The following is a 19,753-nucleotide window of genomic DNA, read 5'->3' as shown; positions in this document are numbered from 1 at the left end:
CTATAATTATGACTTTGTGGGTGTGTGAACTAGTGACGACCAGGGGGAATTTTTTTGCTAGCAAAGGATATAGCCTGATGACAAATAGTTTACTTAGTATGGTCACTCCCATATAATTCTATGGTCACTCCCACTAAGGCCAACTTTGAATGGTTGATATTCCAGGCTTATATGTGCTATGTGTGCAATAGCCTGGGGACGACGTTACACCAAGAAATACTTACCTTGTTGAAATCCCCCAACAGAAGGAAGTAGAAAGTGGCTTACTTCTGGAACCAAGTTACATGTTCCTCAGGACACAAACACACACACAACAATATAACAAGCCATACTGTGTGGTGCTGGGCCCAGTCACATCTTTGACACATTCACCCAACCCCTGCTGAAAGATCAGCCACAAAATTGTAACAGGTAGTAATCAAGCCTCAGGTTGGACTACTCCAAATCATCTTGGCACATACATACACAAACACAAGCTGTGCAGGTCCATCAACCTATTTAAATACCTCTCACACCCTACAGTAACCTGTGGATCATGAGAGAACCTTCATAAATCAGCAGAACGTTAATAACCTATTTATTGTCCTGTAATACTTCACTCATAACACATCCATAAAGACCCTATATTGCATGACGCTGTACCTACTATAAAGTCAGACACCTTTGGCCATGCATAACACATACATAAAGGATTAATGATGTAAACACACATGTATTAACACTTGGGGAATTATCACTAACAGCTAAAACAAATAAACATTAAAGACATGTTTAACCCTTGTGATGTCTTCAGGGTCAAAAATGACCCCCCACTATGTTTAACAGCAGAGAAAACCCCCAAAATGATATTTATTCAACTTAAAAATTTCTGACTTTTCCTAAAGTTGACCTCAACATTAGAAAAAGTGAAACATCGCCTTTGTTCATATTTCCATGAAAGCTGTACACCACCAGGGTACAAATACTGTCTTAGAGTCATTTTTGACCTGGCAGTTATAAAATAATTTACACACCACAAACACTACAAAGACACATGCACACGCACACACACACATACACACACACACACACAATGAGAAATAAGATTATGTGTGCTACTGATTGGCACAGTTAGAAAGAACAGCCTGAGCTCCCCCTGCACTCCTCACAACAAGGGGGAGAGAGGCCTTCTCATCATAGTTTGCCTTCACCCCCACCAACACTTTAGTTTCTTACCTCCCAAAGAGGAACAAGAATGTGGTCCTCCTGAGCACACTGCACAAAACATTGGAGATCAGTGATCGTGAGGACAGGAAGCCAGCCATCATCCTGGACTACAACCACAACAAAAGAGGCGTGGACAACCTGAACAAGGGGATTGGAACTTACAGCTGCAGGAGGACAACTGCCCGTTGGCCCCTGGCCATCTTCCATATATGGAACAAGATCAACCCTACCTGGATGCCTGATAAGTGAAACAAGAGGAGGGTGTTCCTGGAGAAGCTGGGAATGGCACTTGTAACCCCACACATTCAAAGAAGGGAGCGCCTCCCCCGCACAGCAGCCTCTGCAACGCTTGTGAAAGCTATTCAGGGGGCTGAATCTTGAATCAACCTGAGGCTGCAGCTGGGGCAGGCAAGAGTAGGAGATTCTGCCCCCCAAAGAAGGACTGTAAAACAAATACTATGTGCTGCACATGTGAGAAATACATCTGTAAAGTCCATGCACACACACTTGCATACTGTCCTACATGTGCTAATTAGAGTTGATTGATTTATGTTCTTCATGTTTTTGTTTTGTATCTATTATCTTATTCTTATTTATTTATACACCTTGTGGGTGGGGGCAATGGTTAAAAAAATGGAAGAAGAATAGTATTTTGTAGTTGAATTCCTCATTGTACAGTTTATAAGAATATATCACTATGTTTAAATTTAAAACTGTTATTGTTTCCCTTCAATAAAATGGATTCAAAACTACTTTCTGCACATTTCTGCTAATTTCTTACGCTATACAAGTGCTATCTCTTGCTAAAAAAATCATGTTTACACCTATGCAGTACCTTTAGCAATAATAATAATTAACCTCTACTTTAGTAAATAAAACAATTACTCTAAATTGGGAGATGGGAAGCTCCTTTCGATTCATTTTATTATATTCCTCTTCCATTTGCAAAAATCATGACGTGACTGTATCTAGGGGGATTTTTATTTAGCTGAGCCTGCAAGCTAGCTAAATTGAATTTGCTTGCTAGCTAACTAGCTAGTGATTGCTGTAAAGTCACAGAAATTATTTGAAAAAGCAAGGTAGCTATGTAATCTAACTCAACACTTAACTACTACAAATGTATATAAATTACAATAAATGTATTACTAACTTACTCATTTTTTTGCTGTCCAATGGGACCACAAGTGGGCATTTGATTTAGGAACTCATCAAATGTGCTCTTACTGCATTACAGAAACGCTGCTAACCAAACTCAGTGCAGGGCATGCACACTGAATTACAAGGCAACTACACCCAAAACTGAAAGTTTTGTAGATTTTTCCCAGAACTCAAAAGTCATCCCCTGATGTGGGTTAATTAAGCATTGTTGCGTACATAGAAAATCCAATTTCTTCTATTAAAAAAGTGGGGAAAACCCACTACCCTCGAACCCACTACCCTGGTGTTTTCAATGCTCTACCATGACAAGGTTATAAATGCTTTGTGAAGCCTCAATTGAATATGATTTATAAAGCCTTTTTTAAGTGTTGCTTGTGCCACCATTAATAACGCACAGGTTTATGTCATATTTGACATAGTGGGTTATATCACATTCGACATTGGTGGTTATGTCACACAGTTATGCCAAATTTATGAATCCTTTATAGAGCATGACATACGGTTATAGACGATTTGTGACAAATTCATGTGGTGTTTATGAAGGCTTTATGAAGCCTTTATAAGCTGCACGTCATTTTAAAGTGATGGCATGGATGCTCTGTGATTGCCCTGTGATGTGATGTAGTACAAAATTAGGTGATGTGTCTTGCTGCCTTCACAACCTTTCTCTCTGTAATCTGTTCAGTGTTTTTGAACAAGGTCAGGGATGGTGGGTTGTGGTTTACTTTGCTAAACAGAATGTAGACACAGGCATGTACATGTGATGGCTATAAGCACACATACATATGCACTAACGCACACAAGCACATATACACACATATATTTATATATATTGAAGCAATATCTCAAGACAGCAGTCAGGAAGTTAAAGCTTGGTCGCCAATGGGTCTTCCAAATGGACAATGACCCCAAGCATACTTCCAAAGTTGTGGCAAAATGGCTTAAGGACAACAAAGTCAAGGTATTGGAGTGGCCATCACAAAGCCCTTACCTCAATCTTATAGAAATTTGTGGGCAGAACCGATAAAGTGTGTGCGAGCAAGGAGGCCTCTACTATTATTCTGACATTTCACATTCCTAAAATAAAGTGGTGATCCTAACTGACCTAAAGCAGGGAATTTTTACTAGGATTAAAAGTCAGGAATTGTGAAAAACTGTGTTTAAATGTTTTTGGCTAAGGTGTATGTAAACTTCCGACTTCAACTGTACAGTGCTTTCGGAAAGTATTCAGACCGCTTGAAATGTTCCACATTTTCTTACATTACAGCCTATTCTAAAATGGATTAAATAAAAAAAAGTCCTCATCAATCTACATACAATATCCTATAAGTTTTGCTAAAAATTTAAATAAAAACTGAAATACCTTATATACATAAGTATTCAGACCCTTGAGCTCAGGTGCATCCTATTTCTATTGATCATCCTTGAGATGTTTCTTCAACTTGATTGGAGTCCACCTGTGGTAAATTCAATTGACTGGACATGATTTGCAAAGACACACACCTGTCTATATAAGGTTCCACAGTTGACATTGCATGTCAGAGCAAAAACCAAGCCATGAGGTCGAAGGAATTATTTGTAGAGCTCCGAGATAGGATTGTGTTGAGGCACAGATCTGGGGAAGAGTACCCAAAACTTTCTGCAGCATTGAAGGTCCCCAAGAACACAGTGATCATTCTTAAATGAAAGAGGTTTGGAACCACCAAGACTCTTCCTAGAGCTGGCCGCCCGGCCAAACTGAGCAATCAGGGGAGAAGGGCCTTGGTTGTCAGGGAGGTGACTAAGAACCCAATGGTCACTCTGACAGAGCTCCAGAGTTTTTCTGTGGAGGAAATCCTTCCAGAAGAACAACCATCTCTGCAGCACTCCACCAATCAGGCCTTTATGGTAGAGTGGCCAGACAAAAGCCACTCCTTAGTAAAAGGCACATGACAGCCTGCTTGGCGTTAGCCAAAAGGCACCTAAAGACTCTCAGACAATGAGAAACAAGATTCTCTGGTCTGATGAAACCAAGATTGAACTCTTTTGCCTGAATGCCAAGCGTCACATCTGGAGGAAACCTGGTACCATCCCTACGGTGAAGCATGGTGGTGGCAGCATCATGCTGTGGGGGTGTTTTTCATTTGCAGGGACTGGGAGACTAGTCAGGATCGAGGCAAAGATGAACAGAGCAAAGTACAGAGAGATCCTTGATGAAAACCTGCTCCAGCATGCTCAGGTTCACCTTCCAACAGGACAACAACCCTAAGCACACAGCCAAGACAACGCAGAAGTGGCTTCGGGAAAGGTCTCTGAATGTCCTTGAGTGGCCCAGCCAGAGCTCGGACTTGAACCCGATCGAACATCTCTGGAGAGACCTGAAAATAATCAAATAAAATTTGCTTTGATTTGAATTGAATTGAATTGAAAATAGCTGTGCAGGAACGCTCCTCCTGTGGGAAAAAGTGAAAAAATGAGTTAGAGACTAGATGCTGAATACTAGGAAGAGAGATGGCCTTGTGGTTTTGTGATACAATTCTCAATGTTTTCATTTTTACATGGTTTTCAGGGACAGTAGTTCCTATATATCAGCGATAATTCTAGTTTCTTTAAACTTTTGCTGTGAGTGAAGTTATCTTCTCCCAGACTATTTTGAGCAAGCGTGAGTGAGAGAGAAAGATAGAGAGAGAGAGAGAGAGAGAGAGAGAGAGAGAGATGTGAGGGTGGTTGGGGGCTTGTAACGGTTTCCCCTCCACTTCAAACACCACCATGAACAGTGGAAACTTCCCCTACACTAACATCACTCTCAGGGTGGGTGTCTACTGTCAGACTCCTACAAATCAAAATCAAGGAGTTCCTGTGAAAAATAAACACTGAGGTTAACACTTTCCAGCAGGGCAAATGTTATCTTGCAGCAAAAAATAGAAAATCAACCAAAAAAAGTGTGAAATCTTCCATTTTGGAATCATACGCTTCTCTCATCTGAATCATTTTTTGTTCTAATTTGATATATGTATATTTTATATATATTACATTTTATATATGTTTTCTGACAGTTTAATATCCTACTTTCCAACTAAATGTTTCTGAAATAATAATCCAAAACATATTTTAATTAATACAAATGTTCAGGACACAATCGATATATCACACTGCATTACAAATTATATATGCACATGCAATTGGTAACTGAGTAATTCCTTAATTTTAATTCATGTTATGTATTATATTAATCCATATTTAATAAAGATTGAGAAGCATATATAAGCATTTATAATGGATTAAATATGTATATTTATTAGGGGATTCATTATGCTAATTTCTTCATATCTAAAGTTCTGTTTAATATAATTGAAATGTTGAAAATGTATTTTATTGGGTTATGTATATATTTGCTGTGACAAAAGTGTGTCATTATGGCTAAAGGTTCTTCACATGACCTTATTTTCATTACCAGTAAGTAAGGTGTCATATCACATCTGGAGTCTTTTTGGTCATCAAATCTAAAGAGTGAAACATCTAACCACTTATTGGAAGTGACTAAGATGACCTAAAGTTTTCATCTGTGACACAAGAACAACACAAAACATGAAAACATATTTTGAATGTCACATCTCTCTCACGTTTCTTTTTTAGTTTATTTTCACTGTGATTGTACAGCAGCTTTTAGAGCATGCATTGACAACCATACCTCTTGAATACTGTGCTGTACTTCAGGAGATCATTTCAGACAAGTCTCCTCTTTGCCACAGGAGGGAGCAGAAGAGGAGAATAATGAATCTACAGTACAATGCAGAGCTTCTTGCTTATTTCACTTCTGACAAGAAATTATTAGAATAGATAACCAATAAGATATATCATGTATTTGTGTTTGTTTCCATGCTTTTAATGAATTGGAACTCTTAGGCAATGTCCTAAGAGCACATCAAAAATATGTGCAAACAATTGGACTCCCATAATAATAATTATTAGTAGTATTAATAGTAATAATAATTTGTTTATAATATGTGTTCATGTATGTATCTTTTATATTTTTATTCATACTTAATTGCCCATTGCTTAGTAATACAATTAATATTTTTATGACTGCTGTATCTACCGTAGCCTAATTAATAAGCACTATTAGCTTTATTATTATTATGATCCTTTTATTATTTATTTATTATCATCCTATTTTATCCTATTCAATCATTGTTTTCACCATTTACTCAAAATAAAAATGCTTTACTGTTATTTTAAGCTTTTTGTCAATGTGTTAAATACAAAAGCAACAGGCTGTGAAGTACTGTAATCGATTGCCGAGCACCTACAGCACAGACAGCCAGAGTGAGAGATCAGTTTCTCTGTGTTAGACCAGGTTCCCAGAACAGACACTCCGCCGCTCGTCTGCTGTGCTTTCGAAGATGGAGGAAGTATCGGGGGATTAACTGTTGTTGCCTGCGGAACTTCTGTATTACATGACATTGTATTCCAAGCAAGACATTCCAATGGGTGAACATGTGTAGTTCTTACCTCACAGCATAGGTGATGGGATTATTTAATCTCCTGCGATTATAAGGTAACGAAATATAGAAAACAAATAGCGATGATTATATATTTATTTAGCCTACAAGGATGACAGTTTGTCTGCTATGATGATGATCTAAAATATGTCCGTGGATAAACGCTCAACATCCGACCATTGATCCAGATTCCAGACAATGCAGATCGTGCTGCAATCTACACAGCCACGGAATTCAGCGAGACAGGTGCATCTCACTAATAAAAATCAGACGGCTCTGGACTGCACAATGATCGGATACCTGTTGATGCAGCAGTGGGGGCTTCTGCAAAGTCTTTTTATGACATGATTCGAAATGCTTTTAACCCAAACTGCAGTGTCAAGAGAGATAATCTCGTATTTTATGTAATTTAATTAGGCTATAGAGACAGAATGGGCACAGTAGTTGAGGATACGTTCTGTCTGTTGAAATATATTTCTACCTGCATCTGCATGTTAATGACAGGTTACAATGAGACAGCATGGACTATCAGTCTGTCATATCTCTCTTGGACTGCCCACTGACACACTCACTCTTAGACCTCATCCAATACCTTTTGAATAACGATGCTTATCCGATTCCTTAGAATCCCTCGGCCAAAAATAGGCTGCTCCCTACTCCTTTTATTTGGCTAATTCCATAGGAACCGGTGGATCCAGTTATATTCTACGCTTTCTTTCTTTCTTTTTTTCTTTCTTTGTTCCTTTTTTTCTTTCATTTAGTCTAAAAGCAAGTTAAATCTTCCCCGACCTCATTGTTGCTGTAATAAATACAAAATCCAGTAATACACAGTCTATAACTGTTGAAGTGTCCATATTTTGGCTTATCAAGCTGTACTTCATAGAATATTATAGGATACATACTGTACATAAAGGGAAGGTGCGTGCGGGCTGAGGTGAAAAAGTTGACGGGCTAGTTCAGCACAGAGGAAGTAACTACCAACGCTACTTATTGAGGAGTGTGCTGCCATGTTCCTAAACTTTATTCAGTTTGTATGCAGGACAGGACCGTGGTATATTCAACTGAAGTATTTCTTTTTGGTACCCCACTTTTTAAAAAGAGGAGAGTAGACCCTACATTATTAATTGTCTATCAAATACATATTAGACAACTGGGGATTTTAATTTGTATTTTAGAACGAGGTGCGACTTCGACTGACGAAGATCACTGACTTGCACAGGGGAGACACCGAAAGGTAGTATTCAATTGAACATTTTGTCAATTTATCAAGTCTGGTTATCGGAACCATACAAATTATTATGCATTTGAAATTATTAGGCTACCATTCCTACGCGAATACTTTGCATAGTAACTACGTAATACATTTATAATAACTTAACAGCATTCTTTTTACCTAGTCGCAATAGATGAACTTTTAACTTCAAAGGTCCTCATTCTGCTTACTCTTTCTAAGAGATTGATCGATATATTGACAGGGCTACCCATTCGATTGCTCAAGTCATACAATAACAGGTGGCGGCTGATTCTGTCAATATATGGCTTGATTTCGATCATGTAATGAAAAGTCATGTAATGAAATCAACCCATATATTGTTTTAAACTGAAGGGAGATCTTGGGCTGTCAGATAAGCCAACACACGTGCACGACTGAGCGTCTAGAGACAGGTGTCCACAGCGGAGGCGCGGATTGTTGGTGCAAATTCTTATGGGCTTTCCGTTTATTGCTGACGAAGCATTTATAGTCTCAATTGTCAAACGTATAAAAATAAAATATATTGACTGAATGTAATAACTTGTATACTTAGGCTGCTAAGCGCTCTAAAGTTTAGAGTATAAACAACTATTTTGTATTTATTTGAATAGCCTAGTCTACCACATATGACTTTTAATTCAGCATATAGTTTTTACTATTCTTCCATAGAACATACTCTTAAAAAACAGACATATCATCTCTCCTAGTCTTATGTAAAAAAATTATTTGCATTGTAATTGGATTCTCAATTATTGAAGTACCAATTATGAAGGAAAATGTAGCCTAAGTGCATGCCATCTTTTATTGACTTGTTATAAATATGTATTGTGTGATTATTATTGTATGTAGAGAAAAGTGACCATCATACACAAGACATTTGCCAAAATGTTGACATCTGTATGCTAGTTCACAGTAGAAAATATTTCATTTGGTCTGTCCTCAAGATTGGGCCTTAATGTGGTTTTATTTTTACACCTGAAATATGAGTATATTGTCCTCTTGTGAGTCATACAGTGCCCTACAAAAGTATTCATACCCCTTGACTTATTCAGCATTTTGATGTGTTACAGCCATAATTCAAAATGGATTACCTAGAGTTTTTTGTTCTCACCCATCTACAAACAATACTCCACAATCACAAACTGAAAACATGTTTTTAGGAATTTTTGCACATTTATTGAAAATTAAATACAAAAATATTTTATTTATATAACTATTCACATCCCTCAGTCAATACATGTTAGAATCACCTTTGGAAGCGATTACAGCTGTGAGTATTTCAGGGTAAGTCTCTAAGAGCTTTGCATACCTGGATTGTACAGTATTTGCTCATTGCTAGAAAGCTCGACTGAGGGACCATACAGATAATTGTATGTGTTAGATGAGGTAGTCATAAAAAAAAACATGTTAAGCACTATTATTGCACACAGAGTGAGTCCATGCAACTTATTATGTGACTTGTTAAGCATGTTTTTACTCCTGAACTTATTTATGATTGCCATCACAGTTGGATTGGATACATATTGACTCAAGACATTTCAGCTTTTCATTTTTCATACATTTGTAAAAATGTCAAAGAACATTATTTCACTTTAAAATTATGGGCTATTGTATGTAGGCCAGTGACCAATTTTTTTTAATTTAATACATTTTAAATTCAGGCTGTAACATAATAAAATGTCGGAAAAGTCACGGGGTGTGAATACTTTCTGAAGGTACAACTCTTATTTAATGTCAGGTGACCTGACCAGACATAACAAAAACATCTAGGAAAGCAGAGAGAGGAAACTTGGAACTGATAGGTTTATTACCCTGACTGTCCAATTTAGCAGTGACATTTGACTGAAGAAAAAGACATATTCAGTATATCAGAAGTTCAGGATTATTACACACACACACACACACACACACACACACACACACACACACGCACACGCACACGCACACACACGCACAATGAACATACACTGACACTTACAAAACATTAGGAATACCTTCCTAATAATGAATTGCACCCTATTTTGCCCTTAGAACAGTCTCAATTGATCGGGCATGGACTCTACAAGGTAACGGAAGCGTTCCACAGGGATGCTGGCCCATGTTGACTTCAATGCTTCCCACAGTTGTGTCAAGTTGGCTGGACATCCTTTGGGTGGTGGACCATTCTTGATTCACACGGAAACTGTTGAGTGGGAAAAACCCAGCAGCGTTGCAGTTCTTGACACACTCAAACCAGTGCACCTGGCACATACAACCATACCCCGTTCAAAGGCACTTAAATCTTTTGTCTTGCCCATTCACCCCCTGAATGGCAAACATACACAATCCATCTCAATTGTCTCAAGGCTTAAAAATCTCATCCCCTTCATCTACACTGATTGAAATGGATTTAACAAGTGACATCAATAAAGTATCATAGCTTTCACTTGGATTCACCTGGTCAGTATATGTAATGGAAACAGCAGGTGTTCCTAATGTTTTGTACACTGAGTGTAATTATCTTGTGTATTAAACATCAATAGTATACAATCTCACCTGAACCACAACAGATAATACATGTCTACAAAATGTCACCCTGATCTCAGATATGAGGTTGGCCAGTGGTGGTTTGCACCTTATTACTGTTCTCTCAGACATATTTCATTTGAGTTTAAGGCCTTTTTTCAGAGGGTCTGAAACTACTAGAACTGGAAACATTTGTGTTCTGACTCTATGTACATTTATAACCCATAATATAGTTTTAGCTTGATATATTTGTTACTTCTCTAAGCGCAACTTTCTATGAACCACTGCATTCTATTCAGAGGCTAAAACTTTACAATCCACCAGCACTTCAGCAGCATTTTGGGAAGTTGAACCATAGAGTTTTATGTTGCAGGGATGCTAGATTAAAGTATTTCGGAACCTCGAAAGCCAAAACTAAAACACGTGCATCTTTGTCTTCATATTTAACTCTGTATAATGTTTTGTACATTCTCAAATGTTATCAGTAATACATTTTATTTATTTATTTTCACTCAACTTTCATTGTAATATATTTGTTAAATATTAATCATGCCTGTTTCAAAAGCAATGTATCCTCTAATTCAACATTTCTAAATATTTATAATCATTCATAATGGCTCATTCATTAAATCTATTACAAAGTGTTACCTAAAATAATGTACAAATAAATCACTCCAACCAAACAGCATAATCTGTTTACTCCATTAGGATTTAGAAGAGGTTAGAAGGAGAGTAAGCACTGTGGTACAGCTGGAGTGCTCTAACTTACTGTTTCTTTTTGATACCTACAGCTCTCCCCCAACTATGGAAACAGAGGCAACTGATGTATACTCTGCAAGTAGGTCAACTCTTCAATCACGCTCTAACCAAAATAATATTGACATAGAACTCTTAAAAGTCTTTAAAAGGTTTGTGACATCGTGTTTTAAGTTGTGGATGCTGGATGGGTCTCTTATTCGCCATTTGATGTTTTTTTATATGTTGTTTTATCTTTCTAATCAATTTTCCACATTTTGAGGCCATTTTGTCATCATTTTGGTTATAATCCAACTGGAACTAATATTTAGTCCAGTCTCCTCTTTCATTTTTGGTTGTTTCTGAGAGTTATTGATTCCTAAAGTGGTTTTATGCTAAAGCAATCAGACATTTGAGAATGTCATGATGTTGTGATGTTTTGCACAGCTGAGTTATGGTCAAAGGTATGGGGCAAGGCTGAGGCCACACTATTTTTTTAACAAATACAGTTGACTCTCATACAGATATGGAAGTGTACGCAAGGATAGGTGAACGTGTTCCACGCAGCTGAGATGAGGAAGTCATTCTGCTTTACTAATCCGATAAGAGGAGAGAGACATGAGCTGCATGTGTTCTGATCCTGTAAAAGGGCCAACTACTTCTTGGCTCCCCTAGAGATGTCTTATTAGTAGGGTGGTGCTGTACCAGGCACAGTGGTACTTCCCTCCTCTTTCTCCCCTCCACAGATTCCCTCTGATAGAACACACTGATCATCTGGAGTTTGACAACTCCTTGTTGCAGGTGTTGAAAATAGTTTTGGGATGAGTGGAACAAAATATGGTATAATGAGTATATAGTGTGAAGGAAAAAGTAGGATGGAGTAGGATATAGCCATTGTAGTGCCCTCTGTTTCAATTCATGTTTGAAGCATACTGCCATATCTCCTCTAAATTGTTAAAGGCAAGCTGATGAATGAGACCTCTGTCTCTTACAGTGTGGAGGAATGGTCTGGAGGTTGATGGTTTGACTGGAAAAACCAGATCCTTGTTCCTGCCTGTGTGGAAATAGGGAAATAATCCTGCACAGTTCCAAACCCTTTGTTCAAAGTTTATGTCATTCCAGTATCTGTGGCTTATTGAAGTGCTCCCCACTTGTAAAGTACAGTATATATTTAACCAGCCAACCAGATGTTGATGATCATTTGATGCAACACGTTCTCAACTCACTTCATAAAACGGCCTACAGAAGCCAACATGTTTATCATGTCTTGTTCTCTCTTTGCCATTTTCATAAATTGTATTTTCCTTTTGGCCACGCTGCCTACACATGGAAAAATCTATATCTGATGCGTTACACACATCATCTTCCTCTAGTTACCTCCCCTGTCTATACAAGTAATCTGGGTCTTGGCCCTGATGCACAGAAATGTTGTGGCGGTTCATACAGTATTGAGTCAACTAATGTATGGTGCCAGTCAAAGCTCTGATTTTGACACAGCAAACTGTGCGTGTGTGTGTGTTTTTTATGTGTTGTCTGCCCCAGTCACTCCTCAATCTGGCCCACGGGTTCACTTTGGGAGCAGTGAGCTGCAATTTTAAGGATTGTATGAGGAATAGTGGATGATGAACAAGTTTGAGCTAAATACCATTAAGGTTTTCAATAATAATTACAAGGACATGAAACATAGGACCATCAACATTCCGATGCTACTAGTACACATCATCTTTGAGCCACTGTACTGTGACTTTACCTAACCTGATCGACCATACAGAGTCGTCAAGGCATCAACACCTAGCACAGTAATGGAAAAGCCTGTCGTATCCAGTCATAGAGCGACTCCTGTCTCTACGACAGACAGCACTGCCAAGGGATAGCCGCCCGTCGGTCACCTGAGATTTCCTTCAACTTCAGCGTGGCTTGCAACCTGAGACCAGACCCAGGGATTGTGTCATCATGGTCATGGACCGCGACTCCCAGAGTGCCTCACTCAGCAGCAGCCAATCACAACAATGGAACATTAGTCTACCACATATAATACTAGCATTTTGTTTTTGTCTCCATGGGGGAAGCATGAAGATTAAAGATTAACTGTTGGACTGAGGTGGCCATTGTCTCGATGACATCTCCGGTACTTTCCTGTCAAATGTGCTAGCTGGTAAAGTGTTGTTTTTGCTGTGGTCTGGCTCCTGTGGGATTTGACACCTGGGTCAGTGGAGGTGCTGTGGTGTTGCTTCTGTTTTGGCTGAGAGGCTCCCCTGGGTTCAGGCTGTAGAAGGGATTGGACAGCTCTACCTTTGAGTGGACAGGACAGCAATCTTATAGCCTTGCCTGTGTGTTAGGGTGGGTGCTGAGAGGATGCAATCTGATCTCATCTGTATGGATTGGACATGAGGCTGACAGATGCAGTAGACACTAGCAACACATGTTCCATCCTGCACTCCTGTGTTGGCCTGGTTAGCTCCTAAACGTAAGTGATGGGCCTGGTTGGGACTTGGATGGCGGACCACCCAGAGAAAATATCTTTCCTACTGGAAGTGTTGTTGGGGAACTAGCAGCGGGTTGCAAAGATCGGTATGGCACTGTGTTAGATTAGGGACTTACACAGCAAATGGGCCAGTGTTACCTAGTGTTGATTTTTCAGTGTAACATTTATAGTGTTTATTCAGGTGTTACATTAACTCTGTTGGTGTTAAATTAACACTCAGTGAGTGGTCTAAAATAACCCCAGTGTTGGTGTTAATAACCAGAGTTGAGTGTGAGAGTGTGATTGTGTCAGTTTTACTCTGTGGAAAGTACAACATTCCCATCAAAATCCTACAGAGGTGGCATCACAGGTCCCAGAGTGTTGTGGCAAAAATAAATCTGTTGTAAAAAGTTTTTTTTATGGGCTACGATGGGACCAGAGTTTTTCTAAGCAGATCACATGGCTTAAAAAACTGCTGGAAAACCTCCTGTCCTTGGGCAGGAGGAAAAGCCAGTCAAACTGCAGCAACCTTGTACTTGTTCATATTAACTCTATTTTAAAGAATGTTAGAATATAAACCAAATTTGATCGCGTTCACATTTTCTCACAAACAAATGGCCTATAAATGCACAATGTTACCGGTTCGTTTAGCCTGGCAAGTGGCACGGGGCGCATAGTAGGCTAGACTATGCAGATGCTGTTGTTAGTAACCTAAAAATAGTATTGTTTCAATACAATACAGCATGTCTGATTGCTAATATTTATGTGTATAGGCTGCTATATTTATGTGTGAGCTTTTGCTTGTGTCTGTCAAGAGTGATGTGTTATCACTCTTGCTAAATAAATTCCCGGAGGAAAGTCATGCTCGCCTTGAGCTTTGTGCGTTGTGCCTGGCCTGCGTGTCCTGCGATTTCTGTGAATATGATTGGTCAAGAACCACAAATAGCCTGCAGCAGCACTCCAATGTGAATGACAGAGAAATTGTGTGTGAGTTGACAAATCATGAGGCAAATTGGGAAAAAAACGGAACTTTTCCCGTCTTTTTTACGTTTTGCATTGATATATTTTATTAGACTAAATAAAAAAGGATTGGAAAGTGCTGTGGAAAATGCCACCTCGCCACAAGTTTAAAACCATGCCCATCATTATAATATTTCCCAGCATGCTCTCCTGCAGGTAGATTTTTTTGGCTGAGTCTCTTCCAGGCATAAACTCAAAACGGATGTCATTCAGTTCTTTCTTCATTGATTGATTGAGATATTAATCTTATGCTACACAAAGATAAATACACATTTTCTAAACTAATCCAATCAGTTAGTTACATTTATAGCACCCGTTGCTGAAATGATTGTTCCAATTTAAATTATTTAGGTAGTCTAATTTACCAAACTGTTTCGAGTGCAGGTTGCAGATGAATAAACATGGGGGTTGTTGCCATCCTAACTCTGGCTGCTTTCCAATAGAAATCACTTATCACTTTGAAGCCAGCATAATTTGGTCTGTTGAAAGTGAGTTTCAGACCACTCTATTAGGGTAAAAAAGGTATCTTAAAAAAGGCCTTAAGAGGTACAGGTGAAGTCGGAAGTTTACATACACCTTAGCCAAATATATTTAAACTCCGTTTTTCACAATTCCTGACATTTAATCCTAGTAAAAATTCCCTTTTTTAGGTCAGTTGGGATCACCACTTATTTTAAGAATGTGAAATGTCGGAATAATAGAAGAGAGAATGATTTATTTCAGCTTTTATTTCTTTCATCATATTCCCACTGGGTCAGAAGTTTACATACACTCAATTAGTATTTGGTAGCATTGCCTTTAAATTGTTTAACTTGGGTCAAATGTTTCGGGTTGCCTTCCACATGCTTCCCACAACAAGTTGGGTGAATTTTGGCCCATTCCTCCTGACAGAACTTGTGTAACTGAGCCATGTTTGTAGGCCTCCTTGCTCGCACACACTTTTTCAGTTCTGCCCACAAATGTTCTGTAGGCTTGAGGTCAAGGATTTGATGGCCACTCCAATACCTTGACTTTGTTCTCCTTAAGCCATTTTCCCACAACTTTGGAAGTATGCTTGGGTCATTGTGCATTTGGAAGACCCGTTTGCAACCAAGCTTTAACTTCTTGACTCATGTCTTGTAATGTTGCTACAATATATCCACATCATTTCCCTCTTCATGATGCCATCTATTTTGTGAAGTGTACCTTGTCCCTCCTGCAGCAAAGCACCCCCACAACATGATGCTGCCACCCCCGAGCTTCACGGTTGGGATGGTGTTCTTTGGCTTGCAAGCCTCCCCCTTTTTCATCCAAACATAACAATGGTCATTATGGCCAAACAATTATATTTTTGTTTCATCAGACCAGAGGAAATGTATCCAAAAAGTACTATCTTTGTCCCCATGTGCATTTGCAAACCGTAGTCTGACTTTTTTATGGCGGTTTTGGAGCAGTGGCTTCTTCCTTGCTGAGCGGCCTTTCATGTTTTGTCAATTTAGGACTCATTTTACTGTGGATATAGATACTTTTGTAACCGTTTCCTCCAGCATCTTCATAAGATCCTTTGCTGTTGTTCTGGGATTGATTGGCACTTTTCGCACCAAAGTACGTTCATCTCTTGGAGACAGAACGCGTCTCCTTCCTGAGCGGTATGACGGCTGCGTGGTCCCATGGTGTTTATACTTGCGTACTATTGTTTGTACAGATGCACGTGGTACCTTCAGGCATTTGGAAATTGCTCCCAAGGATGAACCAGACTTGTGGAGGTCTACAATTCTTTTCTGAGGTCTTGGCTGATTTCTTATGATTTTTCCATTATGTCAAGCAAAGAGGCACTGAGTTTGAATGTAGGCCTTGATATACATCCACAGCTACACCTCCAATTGATTCAAATGATGTCAATTAGCTATCAGAAGCTTCTAAAGCCATTTTCTGGAATTTTACAAGCTGTATAAAGGCACAGTCAACTTAGTGTATGTAAACTTCTGACCCACTGGAATTGTGATACAGTGAATTATAAGTGAAATAATCTGTCGGTAAACAATTGTTGGAAAAATGACTTGTGTCATGCACAAAGTAGATGTCCTAACCGACTTGCCAAAACTATAGTTTGTTAACAAGAAATTTGTGGAGTGGTTGAAAAACGAGTTTCAATGACGCCAACCTAAGTGTATGTAAACTTCTGACTTCAACTGTATGTAATGTTTTTATTGCAAGAAGTTTATAATTACGTTTGAGCAGGAACCCGCTAGGAAATTATGTTGGAGAGGGGTCGTGGAGTACAGTTAGTTAATTTTGGCCACCTGTGAGTAGAAGTGTTGTATCAGTTTAAGTGGTCTATGGTTGTGTTATTTAAAGTAAGAGCATGTCTGCTGGCAGTTCTGAAGTTTTTATAAATGCTTGCATAAGAGCATGTGACATTAGGAGTTGTAAAAAAATACTGTAATGTCCTTAACCCAAGGGCTATGGACCTCTTGGCGTAATGTTTAAAAATCCTATGAGGTGTTGTTGCATAAAACCGTTGGTGCAAACTATTACTGAACCAAAATATAAACGCAACATGCACCGATTTCAACAATTTTACTGAGTTAAAGTTTATATAAGGAAATCAGTCAATTCAAATAAATGCATTTGGTCCTAATCTATAGATTTCACATGACTGGGCAGGGGCACAGCCATGGGTGGGCCTGGGAGGGAATAGGCCCACCCACTGGGGAGCCAGGTCCAGCCAATGAGAATTAACTTTTTCCCACAAAAGGCTTTTATTACAGACAGAAATATTTAGTGTCAACAGCTGTCCGGGTGGCTGGTCTAAGATGATCCCGCAGGTGAATCTGGATGAAGAGGTCCTGGGCTGGCGTGACGTGGTCTGCGGTTGTGAGGCCAGTTGGACGTACTGCCAAATTCTATAAAATGATGTTGGAGGTGGCTTATGGTAGAACAATGTACATTCAATTCTCTGGCAACAGCTCTGGTGGACATTCATGCAGTCAGCATGCTAATTGCACGCTCCCTCAAAACTTAAGACATCTGTGGCATTACGTTTTGCGACAAAACTGCACATTTTAGAGTAGGCCTTTTATTGTCCCCAGCACAAGGTGTACCTGTGTAATGATCATGCTGTTTAATCAGCTTCTTGATATGCCATACATTTAAGGTGAATGGATTGTATTGGCAAATGAGAAATGCTAACTAACAGGGATGTAAACCAATGTGTGCACAAATATAAGCTTTTAGTGCATATGGAACATTTCTGGGATCTTTTATTTTAGCTCATGAAACATGGTACTAACACTTTACATGTTGTGTTTATATTTTTGTTCATTATATATACACTTCCTAGTGTTAAAAATTATATAAGAGGTGTTATTGCATAGCACTGAATGTGATAATTCCCTAAAACTGACAAAGTGTAACAGCATCAGCACTAAGTACAGTGTTATTTTTTTATTATTTATAATTTTACCCCATTTTTATGATATCCAATTGGTAGTTACGACCTTGTTTCATCGCTGCAACTCCCAACGGGCTCGGGACAGGCAAATGTCAAGACATGCATCTTCCGAAACATGACCTGCTAAGCCACACTACTTCTTAAATGTCCCAAACTGTCATTCTGATTCCTATGTAAAACTGCCTGAAACTGTAAAACCGAGTTTTGAACAGCTTTAATTTGAGGGTATTTTTCATCCTTATTGGGTGATCTGTTTAGAAATTACAGCACTTTTTGTTCAAAGTCTCCCCATTTTAGGGCACCAAACGTATTGGGACAAATTCGCTTACTGTGTATTAAAGTAGTAGTATACAGTAGTAGTATATGTGTATTAGAGTAGTAAAAAGTTACATATTTTTCCCCAGTATTTGAATAATCCTGAATGAATCATGAAAAATGATGAGTGAGAAATTTTATGATCAAGCTTTATCAATGTTGAAGCACAAGTAATTTTTCATACTTTGGTCATCATATTTTGATATGGTTTCATCCAAATATCATCACATTTGAGTAAAAACATGATTATGGCTGTTCATGACCTTTAACACAATGCTCACTTAACCCAGAAGTCAGCCTTGCCAATATGTCGGCGGAAACATTGTTCAATTGACGAGCATCATCAGCTTGCAGGCACCCGGGCCCGCCACAAGGAGTCAGTAGATGAGCCAAGGAAAACCCACGGACCAAACCCGGATGGTGCATGGCCAGTTGTGTGCTGCTTTATGGTGCTCCTGGTCACTGATCAAACCCCAGGCTGTAGTGGCTCCTCAGCACTTTGATGCAGTGCCTTAGACCGCTGCGCCACTCGGGAGGCCCAACACAGTGTTAATTTAACACTGAAAGTGGATCCATATACACACTGGCCCAGTCTTACGTTTAAAATTGTCAGAGTTGATTCAACATTGGAACATTTGCTGTTTAGGATCCGGAACAGGGTATCATACAAATAGCCGTATTGACACTGGCCTCCTGGCCTAGTTTGCTAAATTATTTCCTCTTAACATAAGTGAAATAAAGCTTAAGATTATCCCCAGGTAATCAGGCGTTTTGTCACAATTTTGGCAAGGTGTGATTGCTTCAACTGACACCTATGAAAAGCAATGTGTGTGTGTGTGTGTGTGTGAGTGACTGCATGTGTGTGTGTGACTGCATGTGTGTGTGTGTGATGCTGTTTGTACAGATGGAGTTGTATGCTTATGTGTGCTGTGCAGTGCAATGCAATGAAGAGTGATGTTACCAGCTCTCTTGTTGTCTGTCTGTCTCCCAGGTAACGGAGACTGCTCTCCCAGGAAGACAGAGAACTCTAGAATGTTGGTGGACCTGTCGGCAAACACACCCAATGGACAGCAGTTCCAGCATCCTAATTCACCCACTGGTGAGTGGTTGCTGAACATATACGTACACACAAACACACACACGTATGTATGGACGCAGAGAGGAACACACACACGCACACACAC

General features: G+C 39.1%; 1 protein-coding gene across 4 annotated transcripts in view; it reads left to right on the top strand.

Annotated features, from left to right (window-relative positions):
- The first annotated feature begins 6,665 nt into the window (after positions 1 to 6,665).
- Positions 6,666 to 19,753, top strand: part of LOC106582292 (zinc finger protein Helios) — a 29,163-nt gene continuing 16,075 nt past the window's right edge. Inside the window, exons 1-4 of one of the 4 annotated variants that reach the window (XM_014165223.2) lie at positions 6,670 to 6,901; positions 8,021 to 8,079; positions 11,394 to 11,440; positions 19,561 to 19,668. In XM_014165223.2, coding sequence (XP_014020698.1) covers positions 11,407 to 11,440; positions 19,561 to 19,668 — 142 coding nt within the window. In that variant the 5' untranslated portion in view covers positions 6,670 to 6,901; positions 8,021 to 8,079; positions 11,394 to 11,406. Of the gene's footprint in view, positions 6,902 to 6,939; positions 8,080 to 11,393; positions 11,441 to 19,560; positions 19,669 to 19,753 lie in introns of those variants that run through there. The other 3 variants (XM_014165224.2, XM_045704753.1, XM_014165225.2) reach the window with 3 other exon arrangements.

Source organism: Salmo salar, chromosome ssa21, assembly GCF_905237065.1.
Source record: "Salmo salar chromosome ssa21, Ssal_v3.1, whole genome shotgun sequence".
Lineage (NCBI taxonomy): Eukaryota > Metazoa > Chordata > Actinopteri > Salmoniformes > Salmonidae > Salmo > Salmo salar.
Note: the sequence above shows the minus strand (reverse complement) of the source record. Positions and strands in the feature narration are given on the sequence as shown.